General features: G+C 30.9%; 1 protein-coding gene across 3 annotated transcripts in view; it reads left to right on the plus strand.

Moving 5' to 3' along the window:
* LOC114123044 (protein jim lovell) overlaps window positions 1–21,207 on the plus strand; it is a 57,384-nt gene extending 36,177 nt beyond the window's left edge. For 2 of the 3 annotated variants that reach the window (XM_050199839.1, XM_050199837.1), the window contains exons 2-10: window positions 11,043–11,212; window positions 11,294–11,465; window positions 12,315–12,890; window positions 13,140–13,343; window positions 13,674–13,928; window positions 14,459–14,534; window positions 14,932–14,955; window positions 16,128–16,220; window positions 16,294–21,207. In XM_050199839.1, coding sequence (XP_050055796.1) covers window positions 11,055–11,212; window positions 11,294–11,465; window positions 12,315–12,890; window positions 13,140–13,343; window positions 13,674–13,928; window positions 14,459–14,534; window positions 14,932–14,955; window positions 16,128–16,220; window positions 16,294–17,342 — 2,607 coding nt within the window. In that variant the 5' untranslated portion in view covers window positions 11,043–11,054 and the 3' untranslated portion in view covers window positions 17,343–21,207. The remainder of the gene's footprint in view (window positions 1–11,042; window positions 11,213–11,293; window positions 11,466–12,314; window positions 12,891–13,139; window positions 13,344–13,673; window positions 13,929–14,458; window positions 14,535–14,931; window positions 14,956–16,127; window positions 16,221–16,293) is intronic. The other variant, XM_050199838.1, reaches the window with a different exon arrangement.
* The last annotated feature ends 668 nt before the right edge of the window (window positions 21,208–21,875 follow it).

Raw genomic sequence — 21,875 nt, forward strand, 5'->3', positions numbered from 1 at the left:
GTAATAATTATTCATAGAATTTATATATTTAATTAATGTTTATTTAATCGGTTGTTCACGTTGTTTGACTAATCGTGCATAGTGTTATTGTAATATTACTTGAAGTTCATAATTTATTTCAAGCAATCTAAAACATTTAATTAACACGTTTATCTATCTCAGTTAGAATATTAATTTGTATTTTTATAATACATTTAACATAGTATAATTTGGAAAGTCAAAAATCAACTGTAATAAGTGATACGTTTAATTATATTTAATGTATTCCGTGTCACTGAAATTAATAGAAAAAATATCAAACTTTTAGTAAGGTTAACTGTCTACTTACTCATTGTTCTGAAACCTGTTTTAAACACGTAATGGCATTGTTTACACGTGTTAAATATTATTTAAAATATCACTAATTTACATATTTACACGAAATCCCTGTTTTTTTGATAATAGATGTACGTTTTTCTGTTATGTATTGACTATTCTTGAGAGAACATTCTACCTGGATTACAATTACCCGTGTTTCAATACTAAAATGGTCATAATTAACAATATTTCAAAATTCGTAGGTACAATAGGTACATATTATTTGAAATAAATAATGTATAACTATTCGATATGCTTTGCTACAGAGTTTATTAATTGAATGATAAATACAATTAAAAAGAATAGTTATAAAAATAATGTATTAAGTAACTTAAAGAGTACTTTGAAAAAAAAAAACCGTAAATTTCCGTCATTATCACTGCGTGTGAAATCGAATTTAAGAGGATATTATATACACCTATAATAATACTAATGAGAAAGTTGTATAGCAGTTGTTAGTTTAAATAATATAGATATACATTGATGCATCATGATAATTTAGTATAATATAATGTGATAATAATAATATTATGTGTCTACTTTATAGTATGCTATATTATTATCATTAATATTGATGAAAAATATTATGTCTTGAAAATGTAATTTCGACTTACCGGGGGATTTATGGGGGATAATGCGTAATCATAAAAGTACGACATTTAAAACGAATATAACATTTGTCTACGTTATTGTGTACGGTGAATAGATCGAATGTAAAAAATAAAAAATAACATTAAATATTATTATAATAAATTCACTGTAGTCTCCAACGAATAATATGACAAACATATGTGATAATCGGAAAACTACTTTATTTTTATTGTATAGAACACCTTATTAAACCCATCAATTATAAACTAAATAATTAATTAACTTTTATTAATTTTTATCAATTAGCCATGTATGATAACATATTCCCAAAGTAAATACTATACTTTTGGCGTGTTCGCGCCGTATGAATTATAATATAATCATCGTACAAGTGCATTGTGATTATAATATAATAAAATATATTGAAAATTCAAAGGCACTGCACCAATACCATAATTCTAACGAAAACTAAATTATCCGCTAAAACTGGTCCAATAAAAATAGACATTTTACTTTTGTTAGTATTGTCTTAAAATGTATAGTTCTACCATATTATCAAGCATTGATAAGTATTGTATACCATTTTAAAACATACATTTTAGATTTTTAAAAATTTCATTGACTTCCCATCAAACGTATTTACATATTGACTATAAATATTCAAAACACGCATGATAGTTGTAATCTTGGGTGATCGTATATGTGGAATTTTTACTGAGCAAATATCTTATTATTTCAATCAACTGTTATCATTCGATCTCAGAGTGGTACCTATATTTTAAACTTTTCGAGGATCTGATGGTGGATGGCCGATGGGAAGTAAAACGAATATGTAATTAATAGGTGAGATTTTAACGATTAGTTAACTTCTTAATAACTCGTTGGTGCGTTTGCTATATAAATGATTGATTATCAATAAATTGACCAACTCGTATAGGTAATAATATAGTCGTATTATTTGAATGGTGATTAGCGACTGCGATTTCGATGTCCAGGTATCAGCGGTTGGTTTTGCAAAAGTTGAAGTGTTTGGAAGGCAGTGTATTGGAAAAGGTGATTCGTACTTTAGCGTGAGAAGAAAAAGGGCGCGGCGAGGTGGGGACAAAAAAAAGGAAAATAGGAAAAAATAAAGAAAACGGAGAATCGAGGGGATGTGGCCGAACATGCGCGCGCGCCACCAGTCGAATGGGTGGGTGTTACTCGGGAATATAAGAGGAAAAAATTGGGCGGGGGTGCGGCGTGGCGGGACTTGGGTAGAGTGGGTTGAAGAGCCGTGAATGTTGTGATGGGAGGGTGGGTGGTAAACCGAAATAAGTACGAGCAAAAGAGAAAACGAAAAAGAGCTCGCTCGCATTTTAATAGCTTTCATTAGTGCGACCAGATATTATTATCCTAACGCCACCAGCTCCCTCTCGTACGATCACCACATCGATATCCATATATATACACGTCTGCATATATACATGTATATATATATGTATAGACGTACTTTTAGTGAAATTACGAAGGTGGTGGTGAAATGCGTCCAGAATCGGAAAAAAACTGAAATCAAAAATGAACGCGACGCCTTGCACTCGAGTTGTGGCGATGACGTGACTGTTATTCGACGCAAATTTCCTGAGTCGTATTTGAAAACTTATCGCTCAGTGCTAATAAAAAAAAACTACCTATTTGTATTTATATAAAATAAATTCTTAAGAATAAATTTCATAGTAGGTAAAACTAACTTGTTAAAAAATAATAAATCATTTTGGCTTTCTTCATAGATTGTAATTTTTTTATTATATTATTATAATTAACGGTAGGTTAGGTATTTTATTAATGTTTATTACAACTCTAAGACATTCATGCTAATATTTTAAATTACGGTTGAATACAAGTTACAAAATACAAAAACATCAATTGCGGAAAACAAGTCAAAAAAATTGCGAGAGGATTAAAACAATGAAATTTAGAAAAATATCTATAGCCACCCGGTACAACAGTCCCTTTTGCTGCAGTTACCACTTTCCCCAAATGCGGCCTTGCGATGTTCGTATGTATAATGTATATAGTATATACTACCATCATTAACTCATGTCACGTGTTTAACAAAAACAACCGAAACAACTTACGGCCGTAGACTTCAGTGCGTGTACTACACCGCGGTATACCTACACAGCACGGTTCGTCCCGCACACTATATATTGCCGACCACGCAACAGGTTTTCGACTTCCTCCGAGGTTGAAGCCTCTTTACCGGTGACCAACGTAGTAGACACCTCCAACCAGGTAAGTAGCCAGTAAACGCATAACATAATATCGGTCGGTATGCGGACGTGATGTGGTATATGGTATATGATAGCATAAGTCGGGTTGAGCGGTACAATTGTAGGTCTTTACGGCTGCGGCGTTTATAGATCCTCTCGTCCATACGAAAATACGCACAGCTATTATACAATAGAGGTGTGGCCGATTAGAGGCATCGGACACAACTTAACGCCGGAATATGATTCACAACCATATTTCAATTAAAACTTTTAGACTAAAGGGCATTATAGATATGATATTGTGAAGTGACATTTCTAATACGTAGTAAAAAATCCACATAAAATTCAAAGTTCTATTAAATTGTATTACTATATTATAGTCAATTATTGACAGTATTCAAAACGAACCATCTTACACACTTACTATAGGGTTTTGAATAACGCTTGTTCGGTTTTTAAAAAACACCGCGATTAATAGTCCATATATGTACAGAACAATTATAGACCCAACACGTCTTGTTATACCTAACTGCAGTTATAAAGTAGTGTTTCTAGATCGCTTGTTTACTCATATATTATTATCATCATTCGTTGCAATCTTATCTGCTCTCTTATAAAGTAACGTATTATTATAATTGTTATAATGTGATATTACAATGCTATTGTATTATTATATTAGTCTACGTACAGTATGCAATAGTGATGCATAAAAATATAATAGATGCGTTGGTTATATTATCACCGGTTTGAAAACTCGCGCTTCGAGAGAAATTCAGAAATACTACGTCAGATTAACTTAAAATCGTTTATAAGAGTTGATGAATGAAATACGATTTTCCAATCTAACAATAGCATAATATACGAAATTATAAAATAATATAATATTTTATTTATAGTAACACGGTAGGTATACCACTTAACAATTGTGACTTAAATGTATATAGAATATTATCACTATCTTTTCCGTCTTATTTCGACATATACCGCTTTTGAATTAAAAAAAACCCAAGTAATCACGACAGGGTGGATATACATATTCTGCAATGAAGTATGCATAAGCTCTTTAATTTATATTCCAAATGATACTCGCTTTTCCAAACTAACTGACTACAAAACCAGCCAGTGGTTCGTGAAACTTCTCGCAGTACAATATTTATTGCGTTCGCCTAATATGTTTCATTGGATTTTCCGCAACACTGAACGCTCTGGTGAATTTGTTTTTTTCCATTTTATTTCTGTTTTTTTATATTTTTTGGTGACTTGTTCGTAATTTTTAGACATTATTATCACAGGAAACAAAACAAATTAATGCTTAAGAGATCAAACGTTTTAGAGCAAATAGTTTATTGTAATATACTTAATAATGTTAAACTGCAATAAAACAATAGTTCACACTGCAAACAATGAAATTAAATCGTTAAACACACTAAATATCGCTCAAATAATATAAATCTGGGTCTCCCATTTCCAAATGAAAATGGGAACTGTCTAGTTACAGTACAACCATACTCTATATTACACTTGTCAAACTATGTATGTCTGGTGTAAAATATACAGGTCTATATCTAAATAATACTATAATAAAATAAATAGTCTGCTATAATAATTGAATTACAAAAAATATTTTTGTCAAATTATTTTATATTAAAATGTATTATAGTGTTATAAATATATAATAAAAAATACTCAAACACTCGACACACTAATTCAGCCACCTAATTCATAATTAAAATACAAAACTAATATGTTATTATACCTACTAACAATAGTTTGATAACTTCTAAAACGTTTTAACTAGTTACTAGATACATTTACATTTTAAAAATTCATTTGATATGTTATGATTTGCCTGTATACAATATAATGATATAATATTATTATAAAGATATAATTTAGCGATTGATAATTATAATTTTATAGTAGCCAGCTGGAGTATACATGTAGTTCTTATTTTATGAGTGTGAATACATGAGTTCTACACTTTTGTGTTTTAAAAATTCACGTATTACTATAAAGATAATAGAAACCTTGGATATGATTTTCACGGCAAAAAAAGGGAAATCGTATGGTACTGTGGTCCGTAGACTGTAAGTCATATTATAATGTCTCATGGAGAATCGGTTTAGTATTCTGCAAACATACATATATACAATATAAATAAATAAATATATTTTATTTTACTTATAGGTACACACTTATAATCAGTTGACATTGAATATGTGTCTTGAAGTAAAGTATTAATTGAAAATTATAGTCTGTCCTCGATAAAATACATTTAAGTTTTTATGACTAATCTATATAGCATTTATAGCTTTCAAATATAATATCCATGCTAAACACTTTCATGAAAGAAATTTGTTAATTATTAATTACTAATTAGATATAATTTTTTTTTTTTTTTGAAAATCTATTACATAGGTTATCCGTATTTACATGTGTCTAGATATATGTATTTATAGTTCAATGTTAGATAAATTAGTAGTATTAAAATGTTTCATTAAAAACTTTATAAGCTATAAGTAATAATAGAGTTATATAATATATCATCAGTTAAAACGTGCATACGTGATTTGGATGAACCTTATTGTATAAAATTACATTGAATAGTTTAATTTCATTGATCCGTCAATTGAGCCACTAAACTGTGTCAATCCACACCAATACACAATTTCTCAGATTTTTTTTTTTTGTCAGTATAAGTGTTATTAAAATATTTTCCATAATATATAATGAAGTATAATACATGTTTACTTACATTAGTTGAATTACCATAATTTTTTAACACATATTTTTAAATATTAAAACACAAACAAATTAAAACTGCAATGTAACGAAATAAAGTTAAAACGTCTCTATTAAAAATAAAAAACTGTTATAGTTGAAAGCTTAATAGTACATGAAAGTAAATAACACATTTAAAATCGTGTCTAGCTATTAATTTGTTAGTAGCCCAAACACTGCAGAGGCAAACAATAAATATTTAGTCTTCACTTCTAAGGTATAGGTGAATATGACTTAATTTATTACCAACCATTCTTTAAAACCAGAAGGGGTAAACTGGTAATACTACAAAGACTTAGAACTAGAAATCATATCAAATTTGCAATGAAAAATATAAAACATTTTTAAGAAAATATAATACAATGTTTTTATTGCACGTGTTCGCACTAAATTAAAAATCTTATTTTCAAACAAAATAAAATATTAAAAACAACTAGTATTTTTTATTAAATCGGTTAATAATTGATATTGCAGTGTAAATGCGAATTCAAGTTATTTATAATATATTGTAAAAATCAATAATCCCTACACGTAATATATTATAATAATTTTTCTTTGTCAAAAATATATTTTATTATTTTTAAATTATAACTTACTATAAGTCGTGGTGTATAATAGTCTACCTGCCCATTACACAGTTATATAAAGTAAATTATTCATGTTCGAGATAGTACTTCTATAAATTTTTAATGTATAGGTAGTAATTACTTGTATATAATAAATTATAACAATAATTGCAGATAACAAATAAATCATAATTTATTAATGACAACAATGTTATGTACCTATAATAAATATCGTGTATCTGGCAATAAAATATTTTATAGAATGTATAATATTAATTTTTACTTTTATTCTATATTAATTAAAGAACAATAATTATTTCAATTCCTGATTGTTTAAAATGAAGATAATAATTACAAAGTACAATACAATATTCGATATTCTGTATCGACTAACGATGAGCCACCTGCCTGAAATAAAAATTTCTGAACAGTTTTCTAGTTTTTTTCTTTAGTACTAAAACATTGTTTTAATACAAGGTTATTATTTAAATTTTTTACAATTTGGTGTATGAAATTGGTTGGTCACTGACTACAGTAAAATCGCGTTTATATGTTTATTATTATCATTATACTTTATAACACGACATAATATTATGTAAAACATGTTTGAAATACATACGTGTATTAATAAATCAGATGAAATGTTCCATATTTACTATGTGTGTGCGTGTGTTATTATATTGTGTTGAAATTGTTTTATTTTTATTTCATTTAAGCTCGACAACAGGTATCGCGTTACGTTACTGTTATAAAAACCTACAAGCTCTTAACGTAATATAGTTTGTAATTCGCGTCTGTATTAAATTCCGATAAAAACATACGATTCTCGAATATTATACACATTCCACACATGTGTAACGTATAGTACATTTTATAAACGAACAATAGAAAGGTTAGGTTAAAAACTAATTACATCTAAAACCGCTGTGTGATGTGTCGGATTTTCATCATTGTTGTTCGTAGGTATATCTAAATATCAAATGTCACCCTAGTACGTTTGTTCATCAATCGTTTTCAATGCACTTATACGTTTTTGCATGTAGAATAAAACGTTGGTGTTCACAAATTAAACCACGCTCGTAATATTAATTAATATTACAGTGTACGTTACTGCGATTAAAAGTAAGCGTTTAACCACCATCCCTCCTACCAACGACGTGCGGTTATCGATATATTTTTTTTTCTATATGAAACTTTATATCCCATGCATAAATGATGCAGTGGGCAGAGAGGGGGTATACTAATCGTCGGAAAACCATCCAAAGAATGAAATTGTTTTTTTTTTTATTTTTTTACTCAGACGTCTTAATCTGTCGATTTATTATCACCATCGTCGGACGCGTATAGCGGAAAATAAAACTTATAATACCTATATATTAATACCTAGTATGCTAGGTGCTTCCTGTACCTGTTTTATATTTGCTTACACTGGACGACACGTTATTTGTATCGACCAAATTGACTGCACTCGTTCGTATATTATTATGTAAATTAATTACACGCATTACGGATGCACGAAGACAAACATAATGCGTAGTGGCGGCGTATGATCACTAATCGTTCGCACATACAATAACACGCCTAATTCCTAATGTATATATTCAGTTGAGTAATAATAATGGTATATAGTACGTACCTACGGCAAGGTCTGTAGCGTTTTGCGTGACAAAAGAATTGATGGAGAGGATCGTGTTATTAAACTCTCGGCTATCCTTCGTTAAATTGTCCACATGACCCTGCGGTATACTCTAACCACTCGGTAATCGGTATTAATGATTTACGACACGGAAACGTTACGATAAGGCTGCTGACTGCCAGGTTGACTTGCGATATCGTACCTATACTCGATCGCCCGTCCGTCCGACAATCATCACGGTTTATCATTCACCTCTGTTTCGTTCATCGTTTAAATTTTTTTTACATCAATAATGATAAAAATTAAAATAAAACCCATCGACTACCGTTTAACTCCATCGTCCGCTTTCGGAAAACCCGAATTTTCCGAGTATGCAACACTATCGCGTGAGGTGTACATGTATCGATCACTGCAGCTGACTGCTACACATCTGTACCGAGTAGATCCGTATAAAACATAATATTTTAGTAATATTTCCCGTTTTTTTTTCTCGCGCTCTTCGCATTGCAGACCACTCGCGTGCATTTTTTTTAATAATAATAATAATAATCATAATAATATGCACACCTTATATCGGTTGCACTTTATAATATTATATGTACATCGTTATCGCATGAGTGCATATTACGCACTGTATAATAATAATGAAAATAATATATTATAGTGTGGAAATCGCATTACCGTGATGCCATGCTATCGGCATTGCATGTATTATTATGTAATATATTATAGACATATACCGTATAAATATTACATATATTATAAGTTATAACAATATGTACGTAAACATTGTCGCCGATGAGGACGGGTGAACGGTTGTATTTTTCTTTTTTACGCGCGACGAAATTGTGACAATACAATGAAAGATTTGAAGAATTCATAAAACGGGGTCTGATATTGTGTGCGTTTTGAGAAACAGTGTTATATTTGTGTTACAAAAAATCTCGTCTAATTACGAACGCCTTCCAATAACGTAAACCTCATTTCGGAAAACACTACCTTGCCGACAGATTTGTATTGCTCACTAGTCTCCAATACGAAATTGTATTGTTGTGTAGAAGGGTTTCATTTTCCGAAGTACACGCTGTTACCTGAATGTTTTACTCTCTCCTCGACGAGCGTCCTGATAAAATAATAATAATAATTACACATGAAAATGATCTTGTATATATTGTCTTCACGTGGAGATTTTACATAATTTAGAGTATTTATATTTGTCCGTCTTGTGAGTACGTTATACTGATATTACGTATTATATTATATTACTTATTGGCTATTATTACTCTCGTTTCCAGTGAAACTATATATTGTGTAATAGAGGGAAATATTCGAAATAATATGATTGTTATGTAATGTTATATATGTATCACGATCGATTGATTCTTAGTAATAACACGTCTACGAATAACTTTTACTTAGTATACGTTTTGACTTGACTAAAATATGAGCTTTCATCGCCGGGGAAAAGGGCTTGCAGTCAAAAATTTAAATTTCATTTCAATATCGCTTTAATTAAGTTTACATTTTGCTCCTGTGAAATAGCCGTTAGTCGTTACACTTAGACTCATTTAATTGCATTTTATAAAAATTCTACAGATGTTACGGACGTCAATGACGTTTGAATGGGAATAGTCAACAGGACAATATCGCCATAGTGCCTCATATTTTGGTTTAAATAAGGTTTGACAAGATATTGTGTTTTTAAAAAATTTTGTTTTAGTGAATTCTATGAGTAAATACATACCGTGATATTTTTTATTGTCAGCTATTTCTACGTATAACAAAATGATATAGTTGTACTTAAAATATTAACCCAACCAACACTGTTTATATAATATAGTTTTGATAAATGTTGACCTTTTGATCATTATTCATATGACTTCAACTATCTAGGCGTAATAATGTGATATGAATTTATGATATTATTTGAAATAATGATATTGCGTTAAAAAAAATCTCAAACTTACTGAAATGTCTTAAGTTGTATTCAATATTCATATTAATATATATAAATATAACTGCTGTAATTTCAGTATTTTAACAAATTATATTGTATTGTTATATTTTAATTAACTTCGATTTTTAATCAATAGAATTACTTGAAACTTTTGCATGAAAATATCAACAAAAACAACAACAAAAATATGTATTATAATACCTATATATTTTTTGTCTGACACGGGGCTTAAAAATTGTGAATTGTGTTCAAACGAATGACAGTCATTTAAGTTTTATTTATTATTATTCTAAAATAAAGAAATCTGATTTATCGTGTTTTTAATGTCGAGTTTACCGTCATTACAAACTATTCACATAAAGTTTTTTTTCTTAAAAAGACTTAGGTCATAAAATTTACGACAGCGTTATTTTTAATGTACTTTTCGCCCTTTCGAGCCATACTTTGTCATTATACAGTTTAGGTCCCCCTTTCTAATGTAAATGACACTATTTTCTTTTTACCATATATCTTTTAGTTTTGGTTTTCACCGTTTGGAAGACAATATATTTGTATATTGCATGCATTTTATTTCAATCACCCATTCCAGTCTTATTAAAAATAAATAATCTAAAATATTATCTATCACAAAATATTGTTCACAGTAGTTATGTTAAACTTAATATATGATGAACTGTCATGGTTTTATTAAAAAATATATATTTTTAATTTCATTACAATTTTTTTGTCAACTTAGATTTCTCTAATTTACAAAAATAATATCTTTTATTAATATTATACAACCATCTTTTAGTCAGAAAAGCAAATATTATTTTAATGAAGTACAATCAAACGAGAAACTAAAACTTGATTATTACAATTGAAACTTGTTTTTTAACAATATTGTTTTTTTTCTCTCCGTGTAGTTGTTAACGGATATGGACACGCCGCAGTACAGTCTTCGGTGGAATAATCACCTGGTCCACATGATGGACGCCATCGAAGTACTCCTACAAAATGAAACTCTCGTAGACGTCACGCTCGTTTGCGAAAAGACTCAATTTAAAGCCCATAAAGTTGTCTTGTCTGCTTGCAGGTACCTACCAAAATTTATACTCAACTTTTGTCTTGGGAATTTAATTATATATTTTTTAATTATATCGTATGTTTTTTCTAGTCCATATTTTCAAAGGCTATTCTCTGAAACCCCGTGCAAACATCCCGTGATCGTGCTTAAGGACCTTCCCGACTGGGAGATGAGAGCTATCATACATTTCATGTACAAAGGGGAGATTAACGTTGGCCAAGAACAGTTGCCGTTGTTGCTACAGGCTGCTGAAACGCTACAAGTACGTAAACATTATGTTATTATTAGTGCCATTCGGGAACCAGGAAGACCTAAACATTTTATAGACGATGACAAATTCTCGGACGTTAACCTAAATATACGGTATCGATGACCATATCTTTTCACTAGCATAACATTTTATTCAAACTAAACCTTAAGAGGATTATAAATTAAGATATAATTGTATCGATCCCGCGGTATGTTTATAGTTTGAGTTTAGTTTGTGGTTACTGGTTAAGTAACTATAAATTTACAACATTAATTTGCATCGTTAATACTATTATTAAAGTACCTAAAACAATTTTTTTTTCTTCCAACAAGTTTAAGGATCTAATAATATGTATAATAATATGTTTAACAATAATAGAGATTCGTTTCATTTTACTCAAAATAAAATAAGTTCAGGAAGTTCTGAGTTAATAATCGATAATACAGGCATTAATCCTTTAAATAAACATACACTTCAACCATTGTATTTTGTTAAACCGGTTATAAAAATAGTGGACCTACACTTTTGAGTTGCATTTTCAATAAAAATTTTTAAAAAAAAATAACACACTGTAAAACCATTATAAAATATACTCGATTTCAAAAATTGAATTCCGTAATAACCTTTATATAGTTTTTAAAACGGCAAAAACAAAAAAATCGGTCGATTGCCAACTTTAGTAAACGGGTAAAGCCAAAAACAGTACGACACGTCTAAATATCCTCATCGCCGTCAACTCGTGTGACGTTATACGCGAACAGGTGTAATCTAACCACGGGACAAGAACGACGTCGGCCCCTACCGACGGGTGGGTCGTAGATCGCATTTGCTAATCGCTTCGACTCAATCTTGTGATCGTAGATTCGCGGACTGGCCCACACCGAGCGCATTCCGTTGTTCGTCGATTCGCCCACCTCTTCGTCGGCGACGCCCACGGACGTCCAACCGTCACCGTCGCAACAGCAACAGCAGCCACCTCTTTCTTCGTCTCACCATCACGGTTCCAGCGGTCATCACCACCATCACCATCACCATTCCAGCCGGGGCCACAGTCCCGGCGGCAAATCCAGCTCGTCCGCCGGCCACGAGATGATGAACGGACAGAGTTCACCGGGCAAGGGCCACCATCATCACCATCATCACCACAGGCACAGGACTGCCGACTCGCCGCAGAGTCCGCGCAACAAGTCGCAGCCACCGCCCTCGCACCACGCGCTCGCCCTACCGCCGCCGCCGCCGCCACACCACCGAGACGGATCCGCTGGCCGCATGTCGCCGACCACCAGGATGTTCTTCCAAGCCGCCGCGGCCGCTGCGGCCGCAGCTGCAGCCAATCCGTACGACCCTTCGCACATCCGTCTGCCACAAATACAGCACTTGCCGCCCATCACGTTCAACGACAGGAACTGTCCGTCGCCGACACCTCGCAGGAAACAGGTAAAGTCATAGAATATACTTAATATTCTTCTATGTCATATAATATAATAATGCGTGTATATGACTATAGTAATATTTTCGTTGTGTAATTTATTGCGTTCATATTTTTTTATCCGTCCCGACTAAACGAACGTTGATGTTTCAATAATAAAAAAATTCAATGAAACTACATTCAGTTGTCAACACATGACATACTACTGCACGCTTAAAACACATTTTTTATACTAAAATTATTATGTGCATATCTAGGCGAGACCCAGGCGAAGATCAGGCGAATCGATTGGTCCACAAGATTTGAGCAAAGCTCCTTCTCCGTCAAACTTCAGTAACAATGTCGCAGAAAATTTGTCGATGAAAAAATCACCAAACAATGAAAATATCAATAACGAAAACATGCCGACAAATTTAAGTTGTAACAATAAAAGGCCGGATAGGACACCGTCGCCGTCCACAGTGAGTTATCAAATATATCATTTAAATCTAAATAGATGACATATGAATATATTATTATATTATAAAATTATCTATTTAACAATTTTTGTTGATAAAAAAAAACGATTCGATAACTTTTTTTATATTTATTGTTCATTAAAAAGAAATAAAATGGCATATAATAGAGAGAAAATTATTGTTATTATTTTTGAATTTCAGCGTGTTGGTTAACTGAACTTATATATTTTACACATACACATTTAGATCTTATTTAATAAAGAACATCATAATTTCCAGTATTTTTTTTTGTCGTTCTATTTTTTATAACGACATGGTTTTTTTCTTTTTCAGAAACAAATGAAGGTTGAAGTAGAAGAATCAGAAATGATTGGAGACTTGGGACAAAGTCTGCCGGTAGAGTTAACTGCCAACAGCGGCAATCCAAACGTAAACAATAATAACAATAATAATAATAACCAGTCGAGTAACAAAAAGAACCACCACCATCACCACCATCATCATCTCAACCACCAACAACAACATCAGAGGCATCCGGATTTCCCTTATTACGGACCGGATCCCATGAGCATACCACTTAATCCACACGTAAGTTCACATCTTCGCTACTTATATTTTTTTCATCCCTCTTTACCACGGGGACTCGTCGTTATGGTTTAGTTTGTTTATTCGTTTTGAAAATTAAAGTCCTCGGAAATATTATTAATGTCAACCATAGAAGCAATGATATTTTTTGGTTGCCTTAAAATTTTAATATACATAGAATATAAAACAAATATTATTAATCCCTCGGCAATAACGTAGGTATGGCAAAGATTTTAGTCTAAAAGCAACGTTTTTTTTTTCGTGAAATATTTTGAGTTTTATTTATAATAAATAATATTCATAGCACTGTAACTAATTATGATTTTTATTTAAAAAAAAACCAAAAATACATACATTTAAGTCATAAACATAGTTAAAATTGTCAGTTTCCTTTACGTATTTAAATTAAATACATTAATGAAGTTTTATGTTATATACATACATGTTGGTAAAAATATACTTTGTCTGCAATGATATTAAAATAAACAAAATTAAATTGGATAAATAGCACATGTCTATATTTTTTTTTATAGGATCCGCATTTTGAGAACTCGCTGTTTCCTCCTTTTGGACCGTTGTCATCGCTATCTCTACAAGGGCCTCCTCACAGTAAGTTCGAAACATATATATTTTGAGTTAATAAATATAAAACAGAGTTAAAAAATACAAAATTTAGCTTCTGTGTGTAGCTATGTGATAAAGCATACAAAGTAATTACGTTCCATGTGTTTTTTGTTAGGCGCTATAGTGTTCTTTTTTATAACAATATGTTATATTATTTTTTGTTTGGAATTCATTATTTTAAAAGTACACTCAACACATATAAGTTTTTTTTAATATAAAGTACCTTATATTATAATTTATTTCAAACTTTTCTGCAGTCACAAATAAATAATTTTAAAAATAACTAGAATAATCAAATGTTTCCAATTTATTTGTAATTAATTTTAATTTTACCGAGTCCATGATGAAGCTAATACTTTGTTGTTTTTGTTTTATATTATAGTGTTTCCGATAGATGCCCAGTTTGGTAAGATTAACACAAAAAATATTTCATAACGTATTACATGTTTAGTAAAAGATCATTCAAAAAATTATTTAAAAACTGAAATATAAAAAAAAAAAACATTTAATTATTTTTTAGGCGTTTAAGATAGACAAATTATTTTCTTTTATGTAGTAGTGTTTGAAATAAAAGGAGCAAATACATAATATTGCGTTTTCCACCTATAATAATAATAAAAATAATATTCATTCTTTAAAAATGTATTTTCTATTCCTCATATATTTGACATATTATAAAGATATAATTATTAATCAGTAATAATATTCATACACGTATAATAATAATTAAAACATAATATTAAAAAACCAACTATATTTTTTACATTTTAATGGTAGTTCTGGAGTTGTATTAATAATTTTCATATTATTTTATGAGTTTAAAATGTTTGAAAAGTTTATGTATTGAAATCAATTAATTTGTTTTAATAACTAAAACAATATAATGTACCCATTGGAAATCAATAAATTATGAAGTTCCTAATAAATATTTTATTTAGCTCTTTCTTGAACGGTTTCTTTATTTTGTAAATTAAAAATTTATCACGTAATTAATAAATTTCACTAGTTGTCTTATTGAATCTTGAAGTAATATTTTGGAAACTTAAAAAATAAGTTTTCATAAGAATTGGGTCACTAAATTTGCAAAAAAAAAAAAATATATACTTTTATTTTATATTTAAATACTTGAATTACAATAGTAACAATATTACTAAGCATTACATTCGTTTAACTTATCCTTATTTCATTAATCCCATATACTTGACCTTTTCGTATTTATAAATTATTACGTACCTACGACCTATACTATAAAAAATCAAAATAAATAAATCGTTCCAGGTGTTAAATCATAACATTTACATAAGTAACATTATATTTTACAAAAAAATCTTGTAATTAGTGATGATTAATTAATACAATAACAATATAATATGATATTATTATTAATCAACTCCAACAATTATAATTATGATTATTTACAACTTATTTTAACAAAAATACAGCAAATAGGGAAAACGGTTATGGTGTTCTAATATAACGGCACTTTAATATTTTGAAATCTTAGATAATGCATTTTATTGTTTGACTACCAGTGTATTATACAATCATTTTTCCTAATATGATCGATGTTCATAACAGGTTTATTTCCCGGTTTGGACGGCTGCAGAAACCCTTTGCTAAACGAACTGATCGAGCCAAGATTCGACAATCCACCGCCGAGTAAAAAGAAAAGTAAGTAGAATAACTATAGTCAATAATTTATGGCGCGAGACTTCTAATTTGTTCATAATTTTCTTCCCCGCAGAGAAAATGTTCCCCGTCGGACGTCCCAAAGGCCAGCACAGCGCTCCTCGTGGAGGCCCGCCCAGGTCATGGACAAATGCTGAACTCACAGAAGCGTTACAGCACGTGTGGAACAAGAAGATGACTACGTCGCAAGCGTCCAGAATCTTTGGAATACCGTATAACAGTCTGCTCATGTACGTACGTGGCAAGTACGGTAAATCACTTAAACTAGAACAGTTGAAAAAAGAGTGTTTCGGTGATATAAACGGTCCCCTGGACTTGTTGCACTTCGGATCCATATCGAACAACAACAACAGTAGCAACAAGAACAACAACAACAACAGCAGCAACAGCAACAACAACAATAGCAGCGGAGGCAACAACGGCCAGTCAAATGGCACCGGAAATAATAACAACGGACCGGCACTGCAGCCGTGCAATCCGCCGTCCGAGCCCGTCGACCTGATGCTGGGCCCTCCTGGATTCAACCCACCGGCGTTCCCGGCACCCAACTTCTTCCCGGACTTCGGGTCCACGTTCCCGATGGGCCTAGATATGATACACCTGATGCACCAGCAACAGCAACAGATGTCGTCGATGTCGGCGGCTGACAAACACCAGTACTTGGGACTGCAAGACATGATCGGTGGCCAGCAACTGCAGTCGGCCGTCGTGCTCGACTACGCGATGAAGTCGCCGGCTGCTAGTCGTAGCAACTCCGAACCACCGACGACGGGTGGCGAGGGTGACGGTGACGGCGACGGCGACGGCGACGGCGATGTCGAAGGTGACGGCGACTGCGACGACGACGACGGAGCTGACGATTGCGGCGTCGACGACGAGGAAGAGGACGAGGACGACGACGACGTGGTGGCCATGGACTTCTCCAAGGCCGGTGACGTCGGCGGCGGCGGCGAAGTCGCTAGTGGAGACGTTGCCAGCGGCGACGTTGGCGGCGGTGCCGGTGGCGGCGACGAGGACGACGGAGTCGACGACGAAGACGAAGATGACGACGACGACGAAAGACTGAGTCCGGAAGCGGATGACAAGGACAAGGAGCAAGACTGACACGGGGTGTTTAGGGACTACGCGCTGGCGGCGTTCGACGCGGTGCTCCGAACCTAATTTTTCTGCAGCAGTGTTCTTCACCGAGTGTACTTCCTGCACCGAGAAATGCGCACACGCCAGTTCTACACGAACGCGTGTCCCTTGTCCACCACGTGGTCGTCGTCACAGGCATTCGGCTGAATCGCCGCTTCCTTCCCTGCCCCAATACCATTTGCGTGCATGCCCCTTACTTCCAATCCTAACCCTGTTGAACCCTCCTTCTCCTCCTCGCCCTTAGTCGTAATCCATATTTTGTCTATATTAAAATAATATTATATATATAAAATAATAATAATAATATTAATTATTAATTCATTCGGTCGAATCGTACGGCCGTGATTCGTAATCGCGCGTGTAATATAATAATCGTTTTTAGTGATAAGGGATTGAAATAAAATAAAAAAATAACGAAAAAAAAAATGTTAACAAAACTACTACAGCTAGTGAATACAAAGAAACGTGTAAATTAGATTTTAAAACAAATTGATCGTGTACATATTTATAAGTGATCGTCGTATCGTTATTAAAAAAAAAAAAAAAATTATATTATTTATACCAAAACGTAGCCATTTTAAAGATAAATTATTGTTCCGAAACAATAGAATTTCATCTCAGCCCGATAAACAAATCAAAACGATACAATTACCTAATATACAGCCGAACACATTATGGTGTCTACATACAGTTCCTAAGTTTTAGTTACAGTAATTTTATTTTATTTTATTAGATATTAAAGCATGTGTATACTTCTGTGAAACTGTGATTCCTATACACACATGTTGGCTTTAAGTTTTATTGCATTTCGTACGTTTTTAAGAGATAAATATATTTACCTCGAAATTAGCAAGAAAACGACAAAATATATACAATATTGTTCCTCGTATATAAAGCCACTAAAATACATATTTTTTTTTTATAGTTCCTGTTTATTCGCCATTTTGATTTTTTTTTTTTAATTTTCTGAGCCATACAACGCATATGTTTGAAAAATGTTGTGATTAATGGGATGTAATATTACCAGTAATTTGGTTATTGAAGTAGGTAATATTATTTATCCAACGAAATTACATTAAAACTTTACGTATCTCCAACAAGCGGTCGGTCAAACTTTAATAACAGCTTTCATTAATATAATCATCATCATCATCATCAACGTTATTAAAGTCATAATATTACCACTGTAACAATCTAAATAAGCGAATGATAAGAGTTAAAGAGATATGGTGCGTCATACCTATTGCAATGGTATTATTACATGGCAAACATTTATTTTTATTTTTATTCTTGCAATAGTTCTAATAGGTTTTTAAACTTAACTATAGAGAAATACACTCGTCACTCATGCAGGGTAATCATGAAACATTTTAATACAATACAGGTACCTCTATATACATAATATAAATAATAATAGTAATAAATATCAGGAACGATAATTCTATTATACGATTATTATTCACACAAATACACCTCAAACTAAAAAGTTCATTATTTATAGTACTTAATATTATTTAAAATAAAATAGTCTGTTATATAAATAAATACACGCGTGTGTAAATAAAAAAAAAAATATATATAATATATAAAATAATAATGTGTGTTAATTGAGTGCAATGTATTACTTTCACGGTGATTTATTTGTTACCTTTTATTTATAATAAAATAGTAAATGTCTTAAGTTTATATTTCTTAAGTTCCAGCAAAGCTTTTTATTCTGTTTTATTTCCTAAGGCTGTGTTTCTATTCCGTTTAATATATTTCAAGTGTACAAACAAATAATTAATACTTCATATTATAATATTATGTTATAATCATATTACATTTAAAATACCTCTACGGATAATGATATAGATTATTATACATTTTTATAATACAATAATGGTGCAGCATCTCAGGGCATTAACTAGATGTACCAATTTTCGTTAGATAATAATTATTCTATAAATACAACATATTATATATATATTATAATTAAATCACATAACGTCCGATAGTTTATAACCTATTTTAAATGTGTTTTTTTCGTCTGTTTTTATTATGTACGTGTAAATTAACTGAACAAAAAATTGTATTGTTAATATTATAGAAAGTAGACGTTTAGGTTAAAAGTAAATTATGAAAAATACTGTTTTCTTTTATCTTAACTTTTATTTTGCGATTGTGTTATTATTTGTATTATTATTTTATTTTATTTTTTGGTAATAGCGTCATTTCTAATGACCTTGTTAAGTTGATTTTTTTTTTTTTTTTGGTATTGGTTCCTGTTATAATTTTATGATTTATCCTTTTAAGAATTATTATTATTATTATCATTATTTAAATTGTTTTTAGTATTTTTTTTTGTCCTAAAACTCTCGTCGAGTAAAGATACAAATTGTGTTGTTAGGTTTAATTAATTAATGTAATTTAATTTTAAAATTATTGATTAATTTACTTATTATTATTATTATCATTATTATTATTATTATTATTATTATTATTATTATTATTATTATTATTATTATTATTATAATTATTATTATTATTGTGGGAATCGAAAAGTTGATGAATGAATGTCGTTGAAAACGAAAAATTATAAGATGTTATACGATTCGTAAACAAAATAATAATTACAAAAAAAAAAAAATAATAAGAAATAAGAAAAAAAATAATAAAATAATAAAAATATATCAATTAAAATTTATGTTTTTTGATTTGGTTTTTAACTACTATAAAATATTATGATTTTAATTGTACACTATGCTTGTATAATTCATGTTATCTTTGTATATTCAGCGAATAACATTACAAAAATCATGTTCGTTCATCAAATTTGGTTTTTTAAACAGGACACAGAATTAAATGAAAATGTCTTAAAAAGGTGAATTGAGTTAAGTTTTTGATCCAATAAAAATCTAGACAAGGTCAGACATAAAAATGTGGATGATATTTTTTGGGAGTAATCAATGTATTATCACACGATGGTATAATGTACTTATGTACATCAATACATTTAGGTAGGATGAAAAAATAAATAAATGGTCGTGTCATGCTCGTAATGTTATTTGATAAACTCGATATTTTATTTTTGTCCATTATTAAAATCTCAGTCAACACGATTTGAATTTTAAATAATTAAGTATTGTATTGTATTTTTTTTCACGAAATGGAATTGTTGGAATAAAATACACAATATGTGTGTATACATATTTACATCGCGATAACGTGTAACATTACTATCTACAATCTACTTATAAAAATGATCGGCCCGAAAAACATGCTGTAAGGTTTACGATGTTTACGGTCTTCCATTCTCGATTTACATGGAGACATTTACGGTATTTTAGTTGTTCTTAAAACACGGTTTTTAAAATGAATTTTATACACTGATTACAATATTATTTACTTAAACTATAGGGTGTCGAGAAATTTTGAAAAAAATTAATATTGTCTTGCGGGTCTCCGAAATGAATGGCATAGGTATTAGACAATACTATAATACGTACAACAATCAAACGATTGAAATAATTTAGATTTCACGATGCCACTTATATTCTGTGATGAATTTATATGATTTTTTTTTTTTTTATTTCATAATTCATAAGTTAGGAATAAAATATTTATCATTTGACACTATGTTAACATTAACACAGACTGACATTAAACTTGTTTATTTTTAAAAAACTCTTAGAATATCTATATATTATTTCTATGTAGAGCAAATTGTATTAAAAAATGAATTTAAACCGATTTTTAACGTTCAAAGAATAACATTAAATGTCATCAGTCATAAGTCATGGCTGTGTAGTGTAACTTATTCCATCAATAAACCAATACCTTTTAAATTTAATTCATATCGGGTTTACGCTTCTTTCCCAATCGACCTGAACGAATTGTTTACACTTTATCACAAAGATTTCTTTGTATTTGTATTATTATTATTATTAAGTAACAATACAATAAACGATGGCCTGGCGGCAGTTGAACAAACATCAAAATCTCACGGTTTGCGTTACTTGGGGCTGATTATGTAATAGGATGGGTCGAACGTTGCGTAAAACGCAAAGCAATACATTTAATACACACAAACCGTTAAATTGTACATTGTACGTACAATACGAGATGTCGGTTAGCGTGTAATGGAATCAATAGTGTATCGTTGTAGGGAGTAATAGAATTGTAAACTTATATCCCTGTATTGTGCTATATTGGTTTTAACGAACATATTATATAATATATCCTAAACGAACTGTTTGTTGCTGAAATAATAAAAACATTGAATCATTTTGACAATAATAATTTCCACTCAGCCCCGTAGACACTTTAGGTGGTCATTTCATAACTCGATCGTCAAGGCGATGGTTGGTCAAAGAGTGATAATCCATAACAAACAGGTGTGATAAAATGGGACAAGTGTGTCTTAATTGTGTTAGGGAAGTGTCTGACGAAGGAAGATGTAAGAGGGGGGGAATCAATACAAATAGATGAGGCTGATAAGAAAACCGAAATGAAATATAT

This window comes from Aphis gossypii, chromosome 2, assembly GCF_020184175.1.
Source record: "Aphis gossypii isolate Hap1 chromosome 2, ASM2018417v2, whole genome shotgun sequence".
Lineage (NCBI taxonomy): Eukaryota > Metazoa > Arthropoda > Insecta > Hemiptera > Aphididae > Aphis > Aphis gossypii.